Source organism: Sinocyclocheilus anshuiensis, unplaced genomic scaffold, assembly GCF_001515605.1.
Source record: "Sinocyclocheilus anshuiensis isolate Anshui unplaced genomic scaffold, SAMN03320099.WGS_v1.1 scaffold1503, whole genome shotgun sequence".
NCBI classification, from domain to species: domain Eukaryota; kingdom Metazoa; phylum Chordata; class Actinopteri; order Cypriniformes; family Cyprinidae; genus Sinocyclocheilus; species Sinocyclocheilus anshuiensis.
This window is the reverse complement of record NW_015554170.1, coordinates 19,520-38,336: the sequence shown is the minus strand read 5'-3', so window position 1 is coordinate 38,336 and position 18,817 is coordinate 19,520. Positions and strand designations below refer to the sequence as shown.

The 18,817-nt window shown below is 38.0% G+C and overlaps 1 protein-coding gene across 1 annotated transcript in view; it reads left to right on the top strand.

Annotated features, from left to right (window-relative positions):
* LOC107670926 (low-density lipoprotein receptor-related protein 1-like) overlaps positions 1-18,817 on the top strand; it is a gene marked incomplete at its 3' end in the record, with an annotated part of 97,609 nt that overhangs the window by 62,993 nt on the left and 15,799 nt on the right. The window contains exons 11-23 of the mRNA XM_016463748.1: positions 3,577-3,813; positions 3,909-4,089; positions 4,336-4,558; positions 4,713-4,902; positions 5,021-5,146; positions 6,420-6,560; positions 6,649-6,774; positions 10,641-10,757; positions 11,383-11,463; positions 11,637-11,687; positions 12,753-12,920; positions 16,127-16,309; positions 16,998-17,195. Coding sequence (XP_016319234.1) covers positions 3,577-3,813; positions 3,909-4,089; positions 4,336-4,558; positions 4,713-4,902; positions 5,021-5,146; positions 6,420-6,560; positions 6,649-6,774; positions 10,641-10,757; positions 11,383-11,463; positions 11,637-11,687; positions 12,753-12,920; positions 16,127-16,309; positions 16,998-17,195 — 2,022 coding nt within the window. The remainder of the gene's footprint in view (positions 1-3,576; positions 3,814-3,908; positions 4,090-4,335; positions 4,559-4,712; positions 4,903-5,020; positions 5,147-6,419; positions 6,561-6,648; positions 6,775-10,640; positions 10,758-11,382; positions 11,464-11,636; positions 11,688-12,752; positions 12,921-16,126; positions 16,310-16,997; positions 17,196-18,817) is intronic.

Here is an 18,817-nt window from a genome sequence, read left to right as displayed (position 1 = left end):
AAAATCAACATTGTATTTGGTCCGGACCAAAGCAAGTGAACTAGCGGACTTTCCTGGTGTGAATACACCCTAAATGACAGAATTTAAATTTTTTGGGTGAACTATCCTTTTAATGTCTTTATTATTATTATTTTTGAATGAAATTATACTCTTAATAAGAAACTAAAGCTGCCACCAGGTGGCGGTAAATAAAATAGTCATTCATTGATTCATTCGATTCATTCAAACGGGTGATTCATTCAGGAATTAAGTAAATGGCTCTGTTAATAGAGACAGAGCGACACGTGTCATAATCTGAAAACCACGCCCACCGGGGGGGGAAACAATCCAACGCTTTCCATTGACTTTGTATTGCCAGAAGCTGCCTCCTTGTCATTTCTGACTTATAACAAAAAACAGAGCAATGCCTAAAAGCTGCTATGTTACAAGGGTAGAGTAAACAAGCTAAAAAACACAGAACTAAGTTTTTATAAGCTGTCGACCCCAAAAAATGAGCGTTTAAGGAAACAAAAGTAGAGCGCAACGTGTTATATTACTCTGAGAACTGCGCCCACTGGAGGGAAACGTAATCGGCGACAAGAACCATTCATTATTTTAACCGTGTCAAAGGATTATTTCACCACCCTATGTGAATCTAAGAGGAGGATATATATTGAGAAACTAAATTTATTGGTCTATGTCAGTACCCCCTTTCCTTACCTTCCTTTAGTTTGAGAAATGATCCAACTGAATGGCCCAACGTGAAATACCCTGACATCTACAACTATTTGTGTCCTTAAACGCTTGTTATTTGGGGTCGACAGCTTATAAAAACGTAGTTCTGTGTTTTTTAGCTTGTTTGCTGTACACCTTGTCACACAGCAGCTTTTAAGCATTGTTCTGTTTTATGTTATAAGTCAGAAATGACAAGGAGGCAGCTTCCCAGAATACAAAGTCAATGGAGAGCATTGGATTGTTTTCCCCCTGGTGTGGGCGTGGCCTAAATGCGCTCTGTCTCTTATCACCTTGCATGATTCATTTAAATACTCTCCTCCCATAAATCTTGCATCTGAACAGGAAACTCCCAATAAAAGAAAAAACACTAAAGTCAACAACAACACATCTTCTCATTGCTAATGTTTCACAGTCTGTCTCTAGTAACCCTGTTGAAAAAAACAGCATATGCTGGTTAGGTTTGTTTTGAAGCATGGCAGCTGGTTTGAGCTGGTTTAAGCTGGTCCTGAGCTGGTTATGAGCTGGTCCTGATCAGGAGCTAGTTGCTTAGGACCAGCGCATGACCAGCTTAAACCAGCTCATAACCAGTTTATAACCAGCTCGGGACCAGCTTAAACCAGCTCAAACCAGCTGCCATCCTTCAAAACATAGCTAACCAGCATATGCTGTTTTTTTTCAACAGGGAAACCCTGACAGTAGTTTTTTAAGAGCAAAAGAGAGTTTGCGCTGGTGCAAACTGTTAGTAAATCCGCTCCTAAGTCTGCTGCGGAGCTCGCCTCAAAACCGGGGTGCTTGTGAGCATTTTTCTGAAACCTAAAATGACAATTGAGACACCCTACAATCTTTACAGACATGTGTACACAGCGTCCATTGTCAGTCCACAAGACTACAACTGCACATGAAGCGTGTCATTGAAATAGGGCCCTTATGAGTTAGTGACTGAATCATTCACTCAACCAATTTGCTTAAAAATGTGCAATCTTTCATTAGTTGCTGGAAGACACCCAATGATTCTGTTGTGAATTTGTTTGGAACTATTTGGCACTATGTGGCAATATTGTGTCTAAAATGTAAGTTGCTCTGATGTTGCTTAATTAAATATATGAGGATCATGGGTTTCAAAGGGTGTAGTTAAAGGGTTAATTCACCCAAAAATGAAAATTAGCCCATAAATTACTCGCCCTCAAGTCATCCTAGGTGTATATGACTTTCTTCTTTCAGACGAATCCAGTCGGAGTTATATTAAAAATTGTCTTGATCTTTCAAGCTGTTTCATGGCACTCAGCGGGTGTTGCATGCATCAGTCCAAAAGCAGTTAAATAAAATGCGCCCATCCATAAAAAAAGTGTCTCACACGGCTCTGGGGGGTGAACAAAGGCCTTCTGTAGCGAATCGATGCATTTTTGTAAGAAAAATATCCATATTCAAAACGTAATAATCACTTTAATGTAGCTTGCGCCAACAGTTGAACATGGAAGCAGTTCCGGGGTAATGACGTATGAGTTCAGCTTTGCGCATGCGCCGCTCAGAAGTGATGAACGCGGAAGCGTAAGGGAGAGATCAAAACAAAATAATGGTCACTAATTAGAAGTACAAAACGAGGATTTGTAAAGAAGAATGTCGGAGGATTTCAATATAAGCCAAGAGGAGACTGGTTTTCCTTTGCTAAAGTAAGGAAACTTTGCTTCCTTTGCTCCTGTTAACAAACGTTGGTTTTCACGAGACTCACCGGCGCATGCGCAGCGCTGAACTCATATGTCATCCACCCGGAACTGCTTCCAGTGTACAACAGTGAGCGCAAGCTAGATTAAAGTGATTATTACGTTTTGAATATGGATATTTTTCTTACAAAAACGCATCGATTCGCTACAGAAGGCCTTTGTTCACCCCCCGGAGCCGTGTGAGGCACTTTTTTTAATATGGATGGGCGCATTTTATTTAACTTCTTTTGGACTGATGCATGCAACACCCACTGAGTGCCATGAAACAGCTTGAAAGATCAAAGACAATTTTTAATATATCTCCGACTGGATTCGTCTGAAAGAAGAAAGTCATATACACCTAGGATGACTTGAGGGTGAGTAATTTATGGGCTAATTTTCATTTTTGGGTGAACTAACCCTTTAAGCAGTAAGGAATGAGATGTCATGCTTTATTGTGAAAAGACATGGCTAGGTGCATATAAATTTTAAAATTGGGCCACATATTTTATACATTATAAAACTGGATTATTGTATGTTATGATTGGCTCAGCCTTATTGAGCATTAGTAATTTTAAGCTCTTGCACATTTCTTTTCTTATAGTTCTTTGTGGTGTTGATGCATATCTGTGAGTCTGGAGGTTTGACACACACTTTAGCTGAATCAGTTTACAAAGATGAAGGTCTTTTCCATTTACCCCCAATATTGATTTCCAGTAGTTTGCTTTGAATATGCAATGAACCATTGGTAGCATTGATTTGTGACTTTTCAGTGACCTCTGAACACATGACCTTGAAAAAGACACGAAGAGTAATTGGAATTGATTGTTAGAAAGACATTAATACCATCATCATAGACTTACTCTTCACCATATAAATCGTTCTGATAAATTTGAAATATTTTGGAAAAAAATTTATATGTCAAGCCATATAAAACCACGTAAAACCAACATGAATACAAAGAGAACATTTCTACAGCCCAGCACATCTTTCAAACTAGGTGTTTAAACATTTTAAACACCTCCTTCCCTTTGTGATTGACATTCTTACAATATGACCCTAAACTGACACATTTGAGTAATTCTGTATCCTATCTGAGCAGAAACATTTATTGAGTTAAATATTTAAATTCAATTATTTTTTTCATATATTAAATCCCCAGAGCCTGAGCATGAGTTATTTCTGGTGTACGGCAAGGGTCGTCCAGGCATTATCCGTGGTATGGACATCAACCCTAAAGTTCAGGATGAATACATGATCCCCATCGAGAACCTGATGAACCCTCGAGCTCTGGACTTCCATGCACAGAGTAACTTCATCTACTTCGCTGATGCCACCAGCTATCTGATTGGCCGACAGAAGATTGACGGCACGGAAAGAGACATCATTCTTAAAGAAGGTGCTGTTTTTTATTTCCAATTCGTCTTATTACTAGTATTATTAGTGTTGTTATGACTTATTCTGTAATTATTCTGACTTATTCTTAATTTTCAGGTATTCACACTGTCGAAGGAATCGCTGTGGATTGGATGGCCAATAATCTTTACTGGACAGATGATGGTCCCAAGAAGACCATCAGTGTTGCTCGGCTCGAGAAAGCTTCTCAGACCAGGAAGACTCTCATTGAGGGCAAGATGACCCATCCTCGAGCTATTGTGGTGGACCCTCGGCACGGGTGAGTTCCTGATCTAGAATAAATAAGGTTAAGTTTTACAGCAGTTGTTGGGTTATTTATAATATCATACAATTTTGTTGCCCAAAATCTACAATTTCAGTATGCACAACCACAAGAGGCTAATTGCTTATAAAAATAAATAAAAAAGCAGCTACAGCAATATGACACAAGACACTATTGCTAAAGCAACAATTAAATTTATAAACAAGGATCTTCCAAATGTTGAATATTTTTTCCCTCTTTTAGCTGGATGTACTGGACTGACTGGGAGGAGGACCCAAAAGAGAGCAAGCGAGGGAAGATTGAGAAGGCCTGGATGGATGGAACCAACCGGAACGTTCTGTTGACGTCTAAGACGGTTCTGTGGCCCAACGGCCTGAGTCTGGACATCCCTCAGGGCATCCTGTACTGGGTGGATGCTTATTACGACCGAATCGAGATGGTCTATCTCAACACCACTGCACGCAAGGTGCTCTCACACTGCTGATCTAATAGATTCTATTTATATGAGAACATATGTTTGCATTTAAGAATGGAAAACAAGAGATAACAGCTGAAAACACTAGAACAGTCAATTTACTCATCAGTTGTTAATTACGTAATACCGTATTCTTTCTTCTTAGACGGTTTATGATGGACAAGAGCTGAACCACGCCTTTGGCCTGTGCCACTACAAACACTTCCTGTTCTGGAACGAGTACCGCAGCGGCAGCATCTATAAACTGGACCAGAACACCAAAACAGTCACTTTGCTACGCAACGAACGGCCACCCATCTTTGAGATCCGCATGTATGATGCCCAACAGCAGCTAGGTAATTTTATAATGTTTTTTGTAGAATGCCAATGCAAGACAAAATTTCCTAGTAGGAATCCAGGCAGTTTGGCTGTTGAATGTTAATCAGACGTTATCCCTACATGTGTTCATCACAGGAAGTAATGCGTGTAGAGCCAATAACGGCGGCTGTAGTAGTCTGTGTTTGGCCACTCCCACAGGCAGGTCATGTGCCTGCGCTGAGGACCAATTACTGGACCCCGCAGACAACACCAGCTGTAAAGGTAACGTACACTAGCAAAATATCCCACCACTCACTGGTGCACCCAGGTCGCACACAAAATCGCCATTCAGTGTAAGGTCTACAATGCTGTAGCCCTTTTATCTTTAAAGCCAGCATTATGAAAGTGGACAGGATTCACAATGATGGGCCGCTCTCTTGGTTGTTTTGGTGACTAAACATGCATCTTTGTTTTAGAAAAACTCATTTTTCACACTACAACACAAAAACAGTGTCTTCAGATTTATTAACTAGGATGACCTTCATAAATGCATTTCCAAATTGAAAGATTCAAATTTTTACAACATGATTATTGTGACCTGAATAATCACAATAAGAACATTATTGTGATATCTATAGAAGTTTTGAAAAAAAAAATGCTATGCTATCAGTCAAATTCCTCTTGAACTTTATTTTGCATTGTTTTGGCCAATGAATCACCCAAAATATGATTGTAGGGAGGCAGAGAGAGAATTGTAACCATAATTGTACAAAAACATAAAAAAGTACTCTTAAACACAACTTCTTGCAGACTTGGGTGTTTAACAACCCATCTTTTTTGAAGTCTCTCATCTTCTGACATGCGTGGCAGTAGTAGCCACACACTGCGTCTTCTTCTTCTACTTGTTCTTCTCCGTTTTATGACAGGTAGCAAACAATATTTTAGTACTATTATACTAAATATATGTACCTATATATGTACCACCTAATATGCTGGAAGACAAGCAGTGGTCCTGGATTAATTACGATATTATCATATGAGTAGTATTAACATGTTATCAGTGTTTCATTTTTTAAACATGTTGCAACACTTCTAATTTAGGTGTCAAAGGTGATTAACTATGGTGGTTTGGATGTAACTTTGTACAATGAATGGTTAAAAATGGCTTTTAAGGATTGGTTCACAAGAGGATTAACTACTGCTGAGGAAATCACATGGTAGAAACCTCCATTTAGAGTGACCCAGGTGAGAAATGTGAGGAATACAGTGGGATAAGAGTTCATTCAGTCCTGACAGAGAACAAAGCAAGAAACGCTTGCTGAGCTGAAGCAAATCTGTTTGTGCCTGCCAGCTGCTCGAGCATACTGGCAGATAATGCATCATTTCTAGGGTTTATCTTGTGACTGACTGGTGATACAATCAGCTGAATTGAACATCAAGCGGTTTGGTTTCTGTATCTGAATATTTGAAACAGAAACTCTTCAGATGTTTCTTTTTACAGAGCTTGGCTTTCAGCAGACTTATTTACATTTCATGTGTGTGTGTTTCTCCACAGCCAACCCGTCTTACATTCCCCCTCCGCAGTGTCAGCCGGGAGAGTTCGCCTGTAAGAATAACCGCTGTATTCAAGACCGCTGGAAATGCGACGGAGATAATGACTGTCTGGACAACAGCGACGAGACGGCTGAACTGTGCCGTAAGAACACACTCACGTTTAACTTAAAACTCCCTCCTTGTGTCGAGCTACCAAACACATGCAGTGCTTGTTGTTTGTCCATCTGTAGATCAGCACACATGCCCTGCAGACCGCTTTAAGTGTCAAAATAACCGCTGTATCCCAATGCGTTGGCTGTGTGATGGAGACAACGACTGCGGCAATGATGAAGATGAGTCTAACACCACATGCTCAGGTACGCACAGTAATCTGAATTTTCAGCACTATGACATTATTCACACAAAGTCCAAAGATTCAGTCTGTTTTGATTGTATTTTGGCAACTTTGATGTAAATAAGTGTGTCTGTAGTGTGCTTTGCCCTGTGGACTTTAAAAAATAACCTATTTTAAAATGTACTTAATTTGACCACTGAAATGCCCAGAATTGACCTTTTTTATATAAATCATGAAAATGTCATATATAATGTCATGACTATCCCAAATGAAGGGCTGGGATTCGATTCCTAAAAGAATGAATTTCTAATTTCTGAGTCATTGGGAACTGACAATAGACTGACACATATTAATTAGCCTATGCCTTGGAGAAGTTTCCTACAATTAAGTAAACTCTCATAAACTCCACAGTGGAAGGTTTTGAGCGTCGCTCCAGAATGCATGAAGAGATAATAGGTGCAGATTAATAACAATCAATGAATACTAAGGAAGTTCAGAAAGAGGTAAGCCATTATATCATGTAGTTACAAGATTGGAGGTGAACATGTTTCATCCAATTAAAAAAAAATAAAAAATCGAAAACAACAGTTTGGAATTGATTCCTATGTCAGTTCCAAGACCAGGAATCAGAATCTAGCCATACTACCTGATGAGAAATGCCTTTTTACAGTGTGTCCTAAGTGGGCAAGTCTTTTGTCAGTTCACACTGCAATCAAAAACCAGAACATTTACTGTGTAATATACAATTGTAACGGGGCGAACGAGACGAGAGGCGTGCGGATCCATATGCAAGCTTTTATTCATAGACATGGTCAAAACACAGGCAGGGTCGAATACCAGCAAACAGGTATGGTATGGGCAAGACACACGAGTAGTCCAGTAAACAGACGGGGGTCGATCAGCGGCGAACGTGATCCAGGGGACAAGGCAAACGGGTAATCCAACAGACAGGCGATAATTCCAGGGCAGGCAGAGATCAGACAGGATGAGGTAAACCAGGCTAGAATCAAGACACAGGTTAAACAGGACTGACTGGACCTAAACTCCGGAAACACGGAATGGCTCCGTAAAGTTGCTATCACTAGGAGAGTAATAAACACAGACAATACTCGGCGATCCGAAAGAGGAAGTCCAAGGCTTATAAAGTGTGTTTGATTGGTTGCAGCTGTGTGTGTGTGTAATCAGTGCAATGGATGATGGGAACTGTAGTCCGGAGTGACATGCAACAGTCTGTGTAGTGTGAGAGTCAATGTAACGGAAAAGTGACCTCTGGTGGCAAGCAGACGGAAAACCATGAACCGGATTTGTGACAACAATTAGCTGGAGTTGGACCAATGAAGTTTCACAATGGCCAAAGCTTTCCTGCACGATACAATGGAAATAAAAACCTAGTCACCCAAGAAATGCTTCTTTTGTAGTGCACTTTAATCGCGCACACACACACACACACACACACACAAAGGTCCAACAAATTTTGTCCATCTCAGATATGGAGTGTCTATGTTTAAATCTACATTAATCACACATTTGATAATTGGAACTTCAGTTCTGTCATGACAACTCTCGGAGGGATTGGCATGGTAATGTACATGACAATGTTTTGTATTTGTACAAATGTATTTGGTCTTGGCAGAATAGATCTGCTACGCTGCTGCTGCCACAGAGCAAGTACCGAGACTTTCTACTGCCAATACATCCACAACATGCTGCTGTGAGCATGTAAGAAATATTGCTGCTGTTAATGTAGCAGATCTATACAGGTGGAGCTGGGGAAGGTGGAGGGTTTCTGAAGCAAGCTGCAACTGCTATGGCAAGCACTAGTCATAAATTTGAATGTTGAGCAGCGAGCTCATTGGCTACCGATACAGGAGAGAACCAATCAGCTGTGCCATGTGATGATGTCATTAGGTCAGATTGAGTTAGTCCTATCGGACTGCGCCATCTAGAGTTTCATGCCAGAACTCTGTATTTGTCATCTTCATATCATACAAATGCCACCTGGAAGGCCAGCTGAAAATTTGGCTGGTTTGAGTTGTGATGTTCTGTCATGACCTTCTCCTAAACTCTGAGTCAGCTGAAATATTCTCTAGACAGCCATACATAAATATAGAGTTTATCTCACATGGTATATCTGACGCAGTTCTGGGCTCTTCGTCAAAGTGTTGTGCTATATTTTACTTCATGGCTGAATTGTATGGTTTGCACTCTTTAATTAGACTGCATCTATTTTAAGGATATGGCTGACTATGATGCTGCATTTGCAAGTAATTCTAGACTGCAATAGAGCCATTGCATAAAAATATAAATTTAGATAAAATGTCAGAATTAACTGGGAAACTGAGTTTGGAAATAAAATGAAATGGTTTGAAAACACAGTTTTCTTTTCTGTGCGGACATATTTGTAACATTCAAGTGCAATATTTATATTGCAGTCTTGAAAATTCTCTGAATTATTTTAACATGTTAATGGACATGAAACTGTTAATGTATTTGGGCTTGGTGATCTAGTTCTACTACACACTGCATGAATAGGCATGACAGGCATATGTACATCACATAGCAGATCTAGACAGGTGGAGCTGGGGGAGGTGGAGGTTTTCAGAAGAATGCTTAAGGAACAGCTTACAGCAAACATTGAATTTAAATAAGGGGGCGTCCAATCGTGCTTCAGCAGATTGTAGCTCCAGCCGGCTCCAACACCCTTGCCTAGAAGTTTCTAGTGAGTCCAAAGGACTTGATTAGCTGGTTCATGTGTGTTTAATTAGGGTTGGAGCTAACCGCTGCAGGACAGAGACTCTCCAGGAGAGGCCAATCAGCTTGTGCCATGTAAATTCAGTTAGGTTTATTTTAAAAACAGTTTATACTTACAAACATTCACAACTGTAATAATCCAGTGAGATTTTTGTAAGCATTTTTTTCATAAAAACTCCAAGCTACATATGTTAAAGGGGTCATATGATGCGATTTCAAGTTTTCCTTTCTCTTTGGAGTGTTACAAGCTCTTGGTGCATAAAGAAGATCTGTAAAGTTGCAAAGACTAAAGTCTCAAATCCAAAGAGATATTCTTTATAAAAGTTAAGAGTCAACCACGCCTACCTAAAACGGCTCGTTCTAACACGCCCCCACATGTCTACCTTACTATGTGGAAATATTAGCATAATGTCACCCAAATGTGCACGCAAAGAAAGAAGGCGTGGTTTCAGGAACAACAGTAGTGTTGATGCAGCATGTCAGCACGTCAGCTGTCTTAACCGCGGCTTGTGTACTGCATCATCACTGTGTCTGTCATGCGACTCTGTTGCCCTTTCGGAGTTTATTTATTTATTTTTTTTTACTGATGGTAAAACTAAGGATATTATTAACTGTCTTGATATTTACTTTGAAAGCTGATGCTCGCGATTATGGTAAGGGGCGTTACATTTCCGACGCGTGCTTGTGGTGTTCGGCCAATCACAATGCACTGGGTCAGCTGGCCAATCAGAGCAGACTGCGCTTGTCAAAGGAGGGGGCTTTGTTGAAAACGACGTGTTTGAGAGAGGCGGGGCATAGAGGACCTACAATAATGTACAGTATTTGAAAAATAATGTTTTTTTTAACATTAAAGCATGTCAACATATTCTGTTACACCAAATACACAAAATAATGATCTTTAAAATAGCATCATATGACCCCTTTAAGAGCTCTACAAAATGAATATGCCATGGCAGATATATTGAAGATGAACTCTTTCCACAGAAAAGCAGTGGGAAATGGATTCAAATTCTAGGAAGAAAAGGACTATAAATTTTTCATGTGTCTATCTTTTAAACTTGAAAAAAAAAGAATATTTTACTGGCATACAGATGGCCACACACATTTAGATTTGAGAGTTTTGGTTCTCTGTTGCAGCTCGGACGTGTCCGCCCAATCAGTACTCGTGCGCCAGTGGCCGCTGTATTCCCATCTCCTGGAAATGTGACCTGGATGATGACTGTGGGGACCGCTCCGATGAGCCTGCATCCTGCGGTAAATTATGCCCCTTTATGCTGATGCCAGCATATTAATATTAATAAATTCGGCCATTAGTATGCATGTGATACTTTTAGAAAAACTAGTTCAGTGCAAGTTTTGTCAGTTTCAGCAACTGGTTGATTCATTTTATGAATTTATTCATTTTATGCATTTGCATTTTGTAAATGTCATCGACATTTAGAATTACATCTATTTTGTTTATCAGTGTAATGGCTTATGTTGCAAGAAAGCTTCCTATTATCACTATTAATACTATTATTATTATCATTGCCATTTTATTTACTACAGCTCTTATATTACTACTGCTATTTCTTTGTGTAAAACTCATACTGATGAGGAAACTGAGGAAATGTAAATAATCTAAAACGATGATATGACCCTTTGTGAACTGAACCTTGTAAAGCATAAAGTCACTAAGTCATACTTGTATTATATACATGCAACATGCAACAAAAACTTGCACTTGAAATACTTTTATGTTGCATTTAATTATTCTTTAATTATGCATTTAATTAATTCTTTAATTATGCATTCTTTATTATGCTTTTGGTTATATGGGATGAGTATTGGTTAATGTTATGTTTTTATTGATTATTTATGATGATGTTTGTGTCGTCAGCATACCCAACCTGTTTCCCGCTCACTCAGTTCACCTGCAATAACGGACGCTGTATCAACATCAACTGGCGCTGTGATAACGGTGAGCTGCTGACATGATTTCATCTCTTTTGTTTTTTGTGTCTGTTGCACTTTTTCAACAGATTTCCCTCATTTGTCTTTGTTGATCATTTCATGTGTCTTTTGTGTAACGTCATGTCCTCTTCTCTTGACCATTTGCCCCTCCCCCTGTGTCACATGGGCTGTGTGTTGCAGAAAAGGATTGTGGGGACAGCTCTGATGAGTTCAATTGTCCGAGCAAGACCGGTTAGTGCATAGATCAACATGCACCATAAATTTACTTGTGTTATAACACTATAATAAGGTCTGAACAGGATTTTCAAACACATGTAAGGCTGTGGAAAATATCTGCAGCAATTCATTATTTCTAAAACATGTCTTACATTATGGAAAAATCCTGCCCCACAATAGTAAAAAAATAAATAATAATAATAATAAAAATAAATATAAATAAGTAAATAAGCAAGCAAGCCGCTGGCCATCTCACTTTAACTAACACCTCTAGTAACATCCATAAGAAGAGATTAGCATTAAATATTAACCAGTGTTCATTTCCAGTGGTGCATGTGTGATCTATGCAGTTTCTGTGATGTTTATTATTCATTTTCTATTGTTGCAAATTGTTAACTGTGAAATCTGTTTCTAAAGACAAGATGCCACATTTACTACATTGTATTGATGTGAAATACTAATATTTCAGCCTATATTTTACTTGTTTGTATATTTGTTTTATAAATGGTTTGTATTAAATCATAGCCTGTAGCTCACATGGACATGTTCCATGTTGGCCAAGCATATCTGGGAAAAAATTTTCCCAGCATGGCTGCTACTTTTATGTTAGTAAAGTATTAAAAGTAGCCTATAACGTTCTTTTCGAATGATTGAAGTTTTTTAGTTTCAGTCAAAAGTTTGGACACACCTTTTCTATATCTTTGCTATTATAAAGTATATTTACTTTATTAAAGTATGTTAAAGATCATTTGAACAACACAATTTTCAATATGGGAATTATGTAGTGACCAAAAACAATTCCAAACGATCTTATATTACATCTCTAAAAAATCTGTTTATTCTCTTAACTTTGTGAGGCACATTCTGGGATGCATTTAAACAATATAGGGATCACAAGTATTTGTCTGCAAAACTAAATTCAATGAAAATTCTTTATGTCAACAAGTTTATTGTGATCATAAGAAACATAACTTTAGTCAAGCGTGTTCAAACCTTTGGCTGACGATGTACTTTAAAGCATGGCTTACTTTATATTTTTGGATGATGATAGCATATATTTGGCAATTTAACCTCTTGCAGACAATGACTGTGGTGACAACAGTGATGAAGCCGGCTGCAGTCATTCATGTTCCAGCGCTCAGTTTAAATGTAACAGCGGTCGCTGTATACCCGACTACTGGACCTGTGACGGAGACAACGACTGTGGTGACTACAGCGACGAGACCCATGCCAACTGCACTAACCAGGGTGAGTTCATGACACTATTTCTTGCCACACAATGCCAAACTAGACAACAAACTTGTGCTGCCTTCTTTTGGACTAATTCTCAGGCGGCATCAATGTGTTGAAATAGGAATGGAAAACATTATGAAAGCTCTTAGATGTTTAAGCATCACCTGCTTTTGGTTCAATTGCCAGGAAGAGAGAGCTACACCAAACTCCCAGCACACTATTTAGAAAGAGTCATCTCTCATAAAGTAACTCCAGGCACAAAAAAATATACACCGAGAGGCTGATGATGACTGTGAATGAGCTACAGAATTAATTGACTGAAGAGCAGTGGTGGAAAGAGTACTGAAAAAATATACTCAAGTAAAAGTACCATTACCTTCCAAAAAATGTAGTGCGAGTAGAGTAAAAGTAGTTGTCCAAAAATGTAGTGCGAGTAGAGTATTATCCATTGTCCAAAAAACTACTTGAGTAAGAGTAAAAGAGTAGTCTATTTAAAAGTACTCATGAGTAGTGAGTACTGAGCTATGGATTCTACCCACGTATAATAAACGCTGTACACCGCAATTTATACATTTTAAAAACGTTGTACATTCTGTAATTCACATTATCTTAGTAATGTGTATCTATCATCCAGCAGTTTTAATTTTGACTGCCAACTCTTTAAAATACATCAAAACAGCACGGAAACAGTATTCAGTTGAAGAAAAGATGAAAGTTATTCTCAGTACAATCATCCCCATTTAAATCATAAAGTTTGAAAAAATAGATTTAAAATCATATGTAAGGCCACTGAGACAGCATATGCTGTTGTTGCACATAAAATATTAATGTTTAGAACAGTGCAAATACAAACACCATTAGAAACTCATAGTTCAGCATCACAGTGATCACACACCGTGATATGGTTTAAAATGAGAGCCCATTTCTCTCCAAAACGGTCCCAGTTTTAGCGTTTTGCAGTAAAGAAATAAAAATAACTAAACTTGATAATTTATGTTACAATTTTAACATAAATGCACATTGTTCTAGAACAGTTGTTCTCAACCTTTTTTTCCACTGGGCCGCACTGTGGTCCAAGTGCAAGTCTCACGGGCCGCACGCATATAATTTACATATTATGTCACCAATACAAACCAACCAGGTTTATAATAGCCTATTATTCACACCAAATTTCAGGCCGTGTAGATAGGCAAGCATATATACAAATCATTTAGTAAGCAGAAATCCGAAATTTACCTTAACATATTAAGTTAGATGAAGATGCGACTGAATTGATGCTTGAAGAATGCGCTTCCAGCAGCCATGATAAACAGTTGGCGGTTAAAGTTTTCTATGCACAATTTGATTTGACGAAAGTCACGAGACCTATTACTCTCTATCCAATCACGTTGATGGATAAAAATAAAATTAAAATAAGCATGTAACGACCACAAACGGAGGAAAATAGCGGAGTAAAAGTACCGATACATCACTTAAAATGTACTCAAGTAAAAGTAAAAGTACACAATTTTTAAACTACTCAAAAAAGTACAATTACTGATAAAAACTACTTAATTACTGTAACGTGAGTATTTGTAATTCGTTACTTCACACCCCTGCTGAAGAGTTCATTAGTTAACCAAACCTCATCATAACTAACCTGAGTGCTGGTTAACACTGGCCTTTATAGGAGCATGGCTTTAAAGAAGTAATCACTCAAAAAGTACCACACAAAGGTATATCTTGAGTTTGACCTGAGGCATAATTGTGACTCATTTGTCTAAAATGCCATTTATGGGAAAAGATTGATTGATTGATTGATTGATGGATGGATTTCTATCTATCTATCTAGCCATCTAGCTATCTATCTATCTACCGCTCTCTCTCTCTGTCTGTCTGTCTGTCTATTTATTTATTTATTTATTTTGGTCAGATGATACCAAGAAGCTTTGCACCAAAATTTAACCTTACAAAAATTAACCATGGTTTTACTACAAATAAAACCAAAAAAATATATAGTTTCTGTAGTTAAACCATGGTAACCACAAATTAACCATGATTTTGCTACACTAACCAGAGTTTAACCATATATTTGTTATTTGCAGTAAAACTGTGGTTATATACAAATGGTAATCAATCCGCTAAAAAAAACATGGCTACTACACTTTTACTATAATAAAACCATAGTTAATTTTCATAAGGGAGAATTTATTGTGTAAGAACCTTATTCATTCTTCTTTCATTGGACAGTCATCCAAATACAAAAAATCTAAAATATGCAGTGTTATGTGTGCTTCAGGACCAGATTTATGAAACTGCGTTATCTCACCATATACCTCTTAGGCTTTGATATAGTGCTGCTCTTTGTAAGTCATGGTGTGACGTTTCTACTATTATCACACGTCACATGTATTCATATACACCACAAATATTTTTACCCAAATATAGACTTCTCTCTCTCATGGGGATAAACGTCTTTGCCATTGGCTTGGTTAGCTCCAGAGTCAGATATGAGCCACATTACAGGGCGATGATGAATTTTAAAAAAGGATTAGTACAAACAAATCCCACTTCACACAACCACCACAATAACAGTTTTATTTGCCTTTAGAGAACTCGCAGTGTTTACGTTTATTAATTTAGGAGATACTTTTATCCAAAATGACTTACAAATAAAGAATATAACTATGCAAGTGATGCATCCTAAGGAGACAGTAACACGAGAAGTCACACAATACATGTATTAAATTGTATCAATAAAGTTCCAGACATTGTAGAACTCAAATCTTACCGTGATACTGTGATTATGAAATTTTACCCCAAATTTCATAGCTCACTTCTTGTTGTTGCAGTTATGTTGTGTTGAATTGCTAGCTAGCTGGGAAGACGAGGGGCTCTGTCTTCACAAAGTTGGAGATTTAAATGGCATTCAAACTAGAGCTGTTTGTCATTGGTGTAGTACTGCTAGGAAAATCAGTTTGGCTGAATAGGTCCTTGTGATGTGGTGTGTATTGATAAAAGGAGAGGGCCAAGCACCGAACCCTGAGGTACACCCATGGTTTTTCATATGATTTAAACACTCCTTCTCTATAGGTTAAGCTACGCTATCTGGGATCTTTTGCAGAGTGTAAACTGTTACCAAGTATCTTGTATGAAAATTATGAACCTATGGATTGTGTAGTTGTTTATACTACATATTGCCATACAATCTCTGTTTAATTCCTCTTTTTTTCTCTCCACAGCAACCCGTCCTCCCGGTGGCTGTCACACAGATGAGTTCCAGTGTCGTGTGGACGGGTTGTGTATTCCCCTCCGATGGCGGTGTGATGGAGACACTGACTGCATGGATCTGAGCGATGAGAAGAACTGCGAGGGTGTAACACACATGTGTGATCCAGCAGTAAAGTTTGGCTGCAGGGATTCTGGTAATGTTGAAGAAATTATACATTATATCTTCTCAATTTAATGGTCTGATGTTCTCAGAACAATCAGAAAACGAATTCTGTCTTATCTTGAGATTCAGTGATCCATAAGTAGACTGAGTTTACGAGTGAATGGGTCATAATCATTACAATCTTGGTAATTTTTTTTCAGAATTAAATGCAAAATATCTCAGTAAACAAGTGAGGTGAGGCAATAATAAAACATTCTTATAAAATGTCCTCTCTCTTTTAATGATTTAGGAGAGATGTAATGTTTGTTTTCTTTTTTTAAGATGTTGTGTTTGTTATTGTATGTGTTTGTTTTTTTTGAATGCATTGTACAGCACTTTGGGCTGCTTTGAAGGCAGTAGAAATGTGCTATATAAGAAAATAAAATAAAATAAACTAATGCATTCTTTGGTTTTCAGTTTATAATAGAAGTTTATTCAGATGTTTTATTTACTTATTTTTTTAATCTAAATAATTGACCGAATCAGTTAGGTCATCACTCAAAATTGCTTCAACATTTATTTATTTATTTAAATAAAAAGAATGATTCACCTTATAATGTATGAAGATGAGATCTTTCCCAGATTTCATTGTTCACATGATCACAAGGTCTTCATTGTAATTCGCTACTTTTGTCAGTTATCATGTTAACAGACATATTTTTTGTGTGTTTGTTATGTAGCGCGGTGTATCAGTAAGGCTTGGGTATGTGATGGTGACAGCGATTGTGAAGATAACTCTGATGAAGATAACTGTGAGGCGCTGGTGTGTAAACTCTCCCATCACGTGTGTGCTAATGACACCAGCATTTGTCTGCCCGCTGAGAAACTGTGTGATGGCAAAGACGACTGTCCTGATGGTTCCGATGAGAAACTCTGTGGTAAGATTCATCACTGTTACATGAGGCTCAGTGCAGCCTGAGATGATGTTCATTGAGTGCAGACTGAAACTCACACTAGCAGGACACGGATGAAGTACATAATTACTGGTGCCTGATACTGTTATCGATGTTTTTAAAAGCTGCATTGTCGATTACACAAAATTCTAGTAAAGTTATAATTGATGGAAATAAAGCATTTTCTGTTCATAGTTTTATGAATTTATATTATTAAACATATCTTATTATAATTAAATATTAATTGTATAATTGGTACTGTAAGTATACTGTAAGTAAAAAAAAAGCATTGCTTTATAGACCTGGTTATACGTCTAACTTAGGAATAGTATATTTATAAAGAATAATTGCTGAAAATGTCCTCACACTCAGGCCATCCAAAATGTAAATTAATTTGTTTCTTCAGAATTGGAGAATTTATCATTCCATCACTTGCTCAGCATTGGATCCTCTGCAGTGAATGGGTGCCATCAGAATGAGAGTCCAAACAGTTGATGAAAACATCACAAAAATCCACAAGTGATCCACACTACTCCAGTCTATCAATTAACATCTTGTGAAGTGATGTAGCAAGTGATGTAAGGCTAAATTTCTCCAAATGTGTTCTCATGAACTAGGGCTGTAATCACCATAGACACTAGGGGCTGGGGACAATTCCTGTAAATTAGAAATGGCCAATATGCCAAACTGGAAGCTGCAAAACATTTAATAGAAGTCAACTGTTATACGATAGAAATGTTAAATGATTGACAGCTATATTCAGTGATGCAACTGCTTGATTTTTTCTAAAATATGGCAATTTACAGATAGAGAGAGACAGACAGAAAGAGTTGCATGTGTGAATTACCTGCGTCTGTGTCTCTCTCTCTACAAACAATGAAGCTGTGAGTTTAGTTACTTCAAAAACAGCTATATGCCCTTGTTGCTGAGAAATATAATGTAGTGATTGAGTATCGAAGCTATTTTATTAATAAAAGTCGCAAGGCAGCGGTGACAAGTTGCTGTGCTCCTGAATGTTTCTGTTTCTGCACAGTGCGATCTCTGATCTCTGTGTGTGTGCGTCAACGAATACAGCTCATTATTATCATTACAGTGATTAAACTGCGGCCTTGCCATGAACAAACAAACTCATCTACATTTTGAGTGGCCCGCAGTTGAGTGAATTAATTAATTAATTATTAATTAGGGGGGGGGGGGGGTACCATTTATTTGAATTAATTATCGATCGATCGAGAGGGGGGGGCTGGGGCGTGTTAGTTGTGTGTGTGAATTACCTGCCTCTGTGCGTCTCTCTCTACAAACAATGAAGCTGTGAGTTTAGTTACTTCAAAAACAGCTATATGCCCTTGTTGCTGAGAAATATAATGTAGTGATTGAGTATCGAAGCTATTTTATTAATAAAAGTCGCAAGGCAGCGGTGACAAGTTGCTGTGCTCCTGAATGTTTCTGTTTCTGCACAGTGCGATCTCTGATCTCTGTGTGTGTGCGTCAACGAATACAGCTCATTATTATCATTACAGTGATTAAACTGCGGCCTTGCCATGAACAAACAAACTCATCTACATTTTGAGTGGCCCGCAGTTGAGTGAATTAATTAATTAATTATT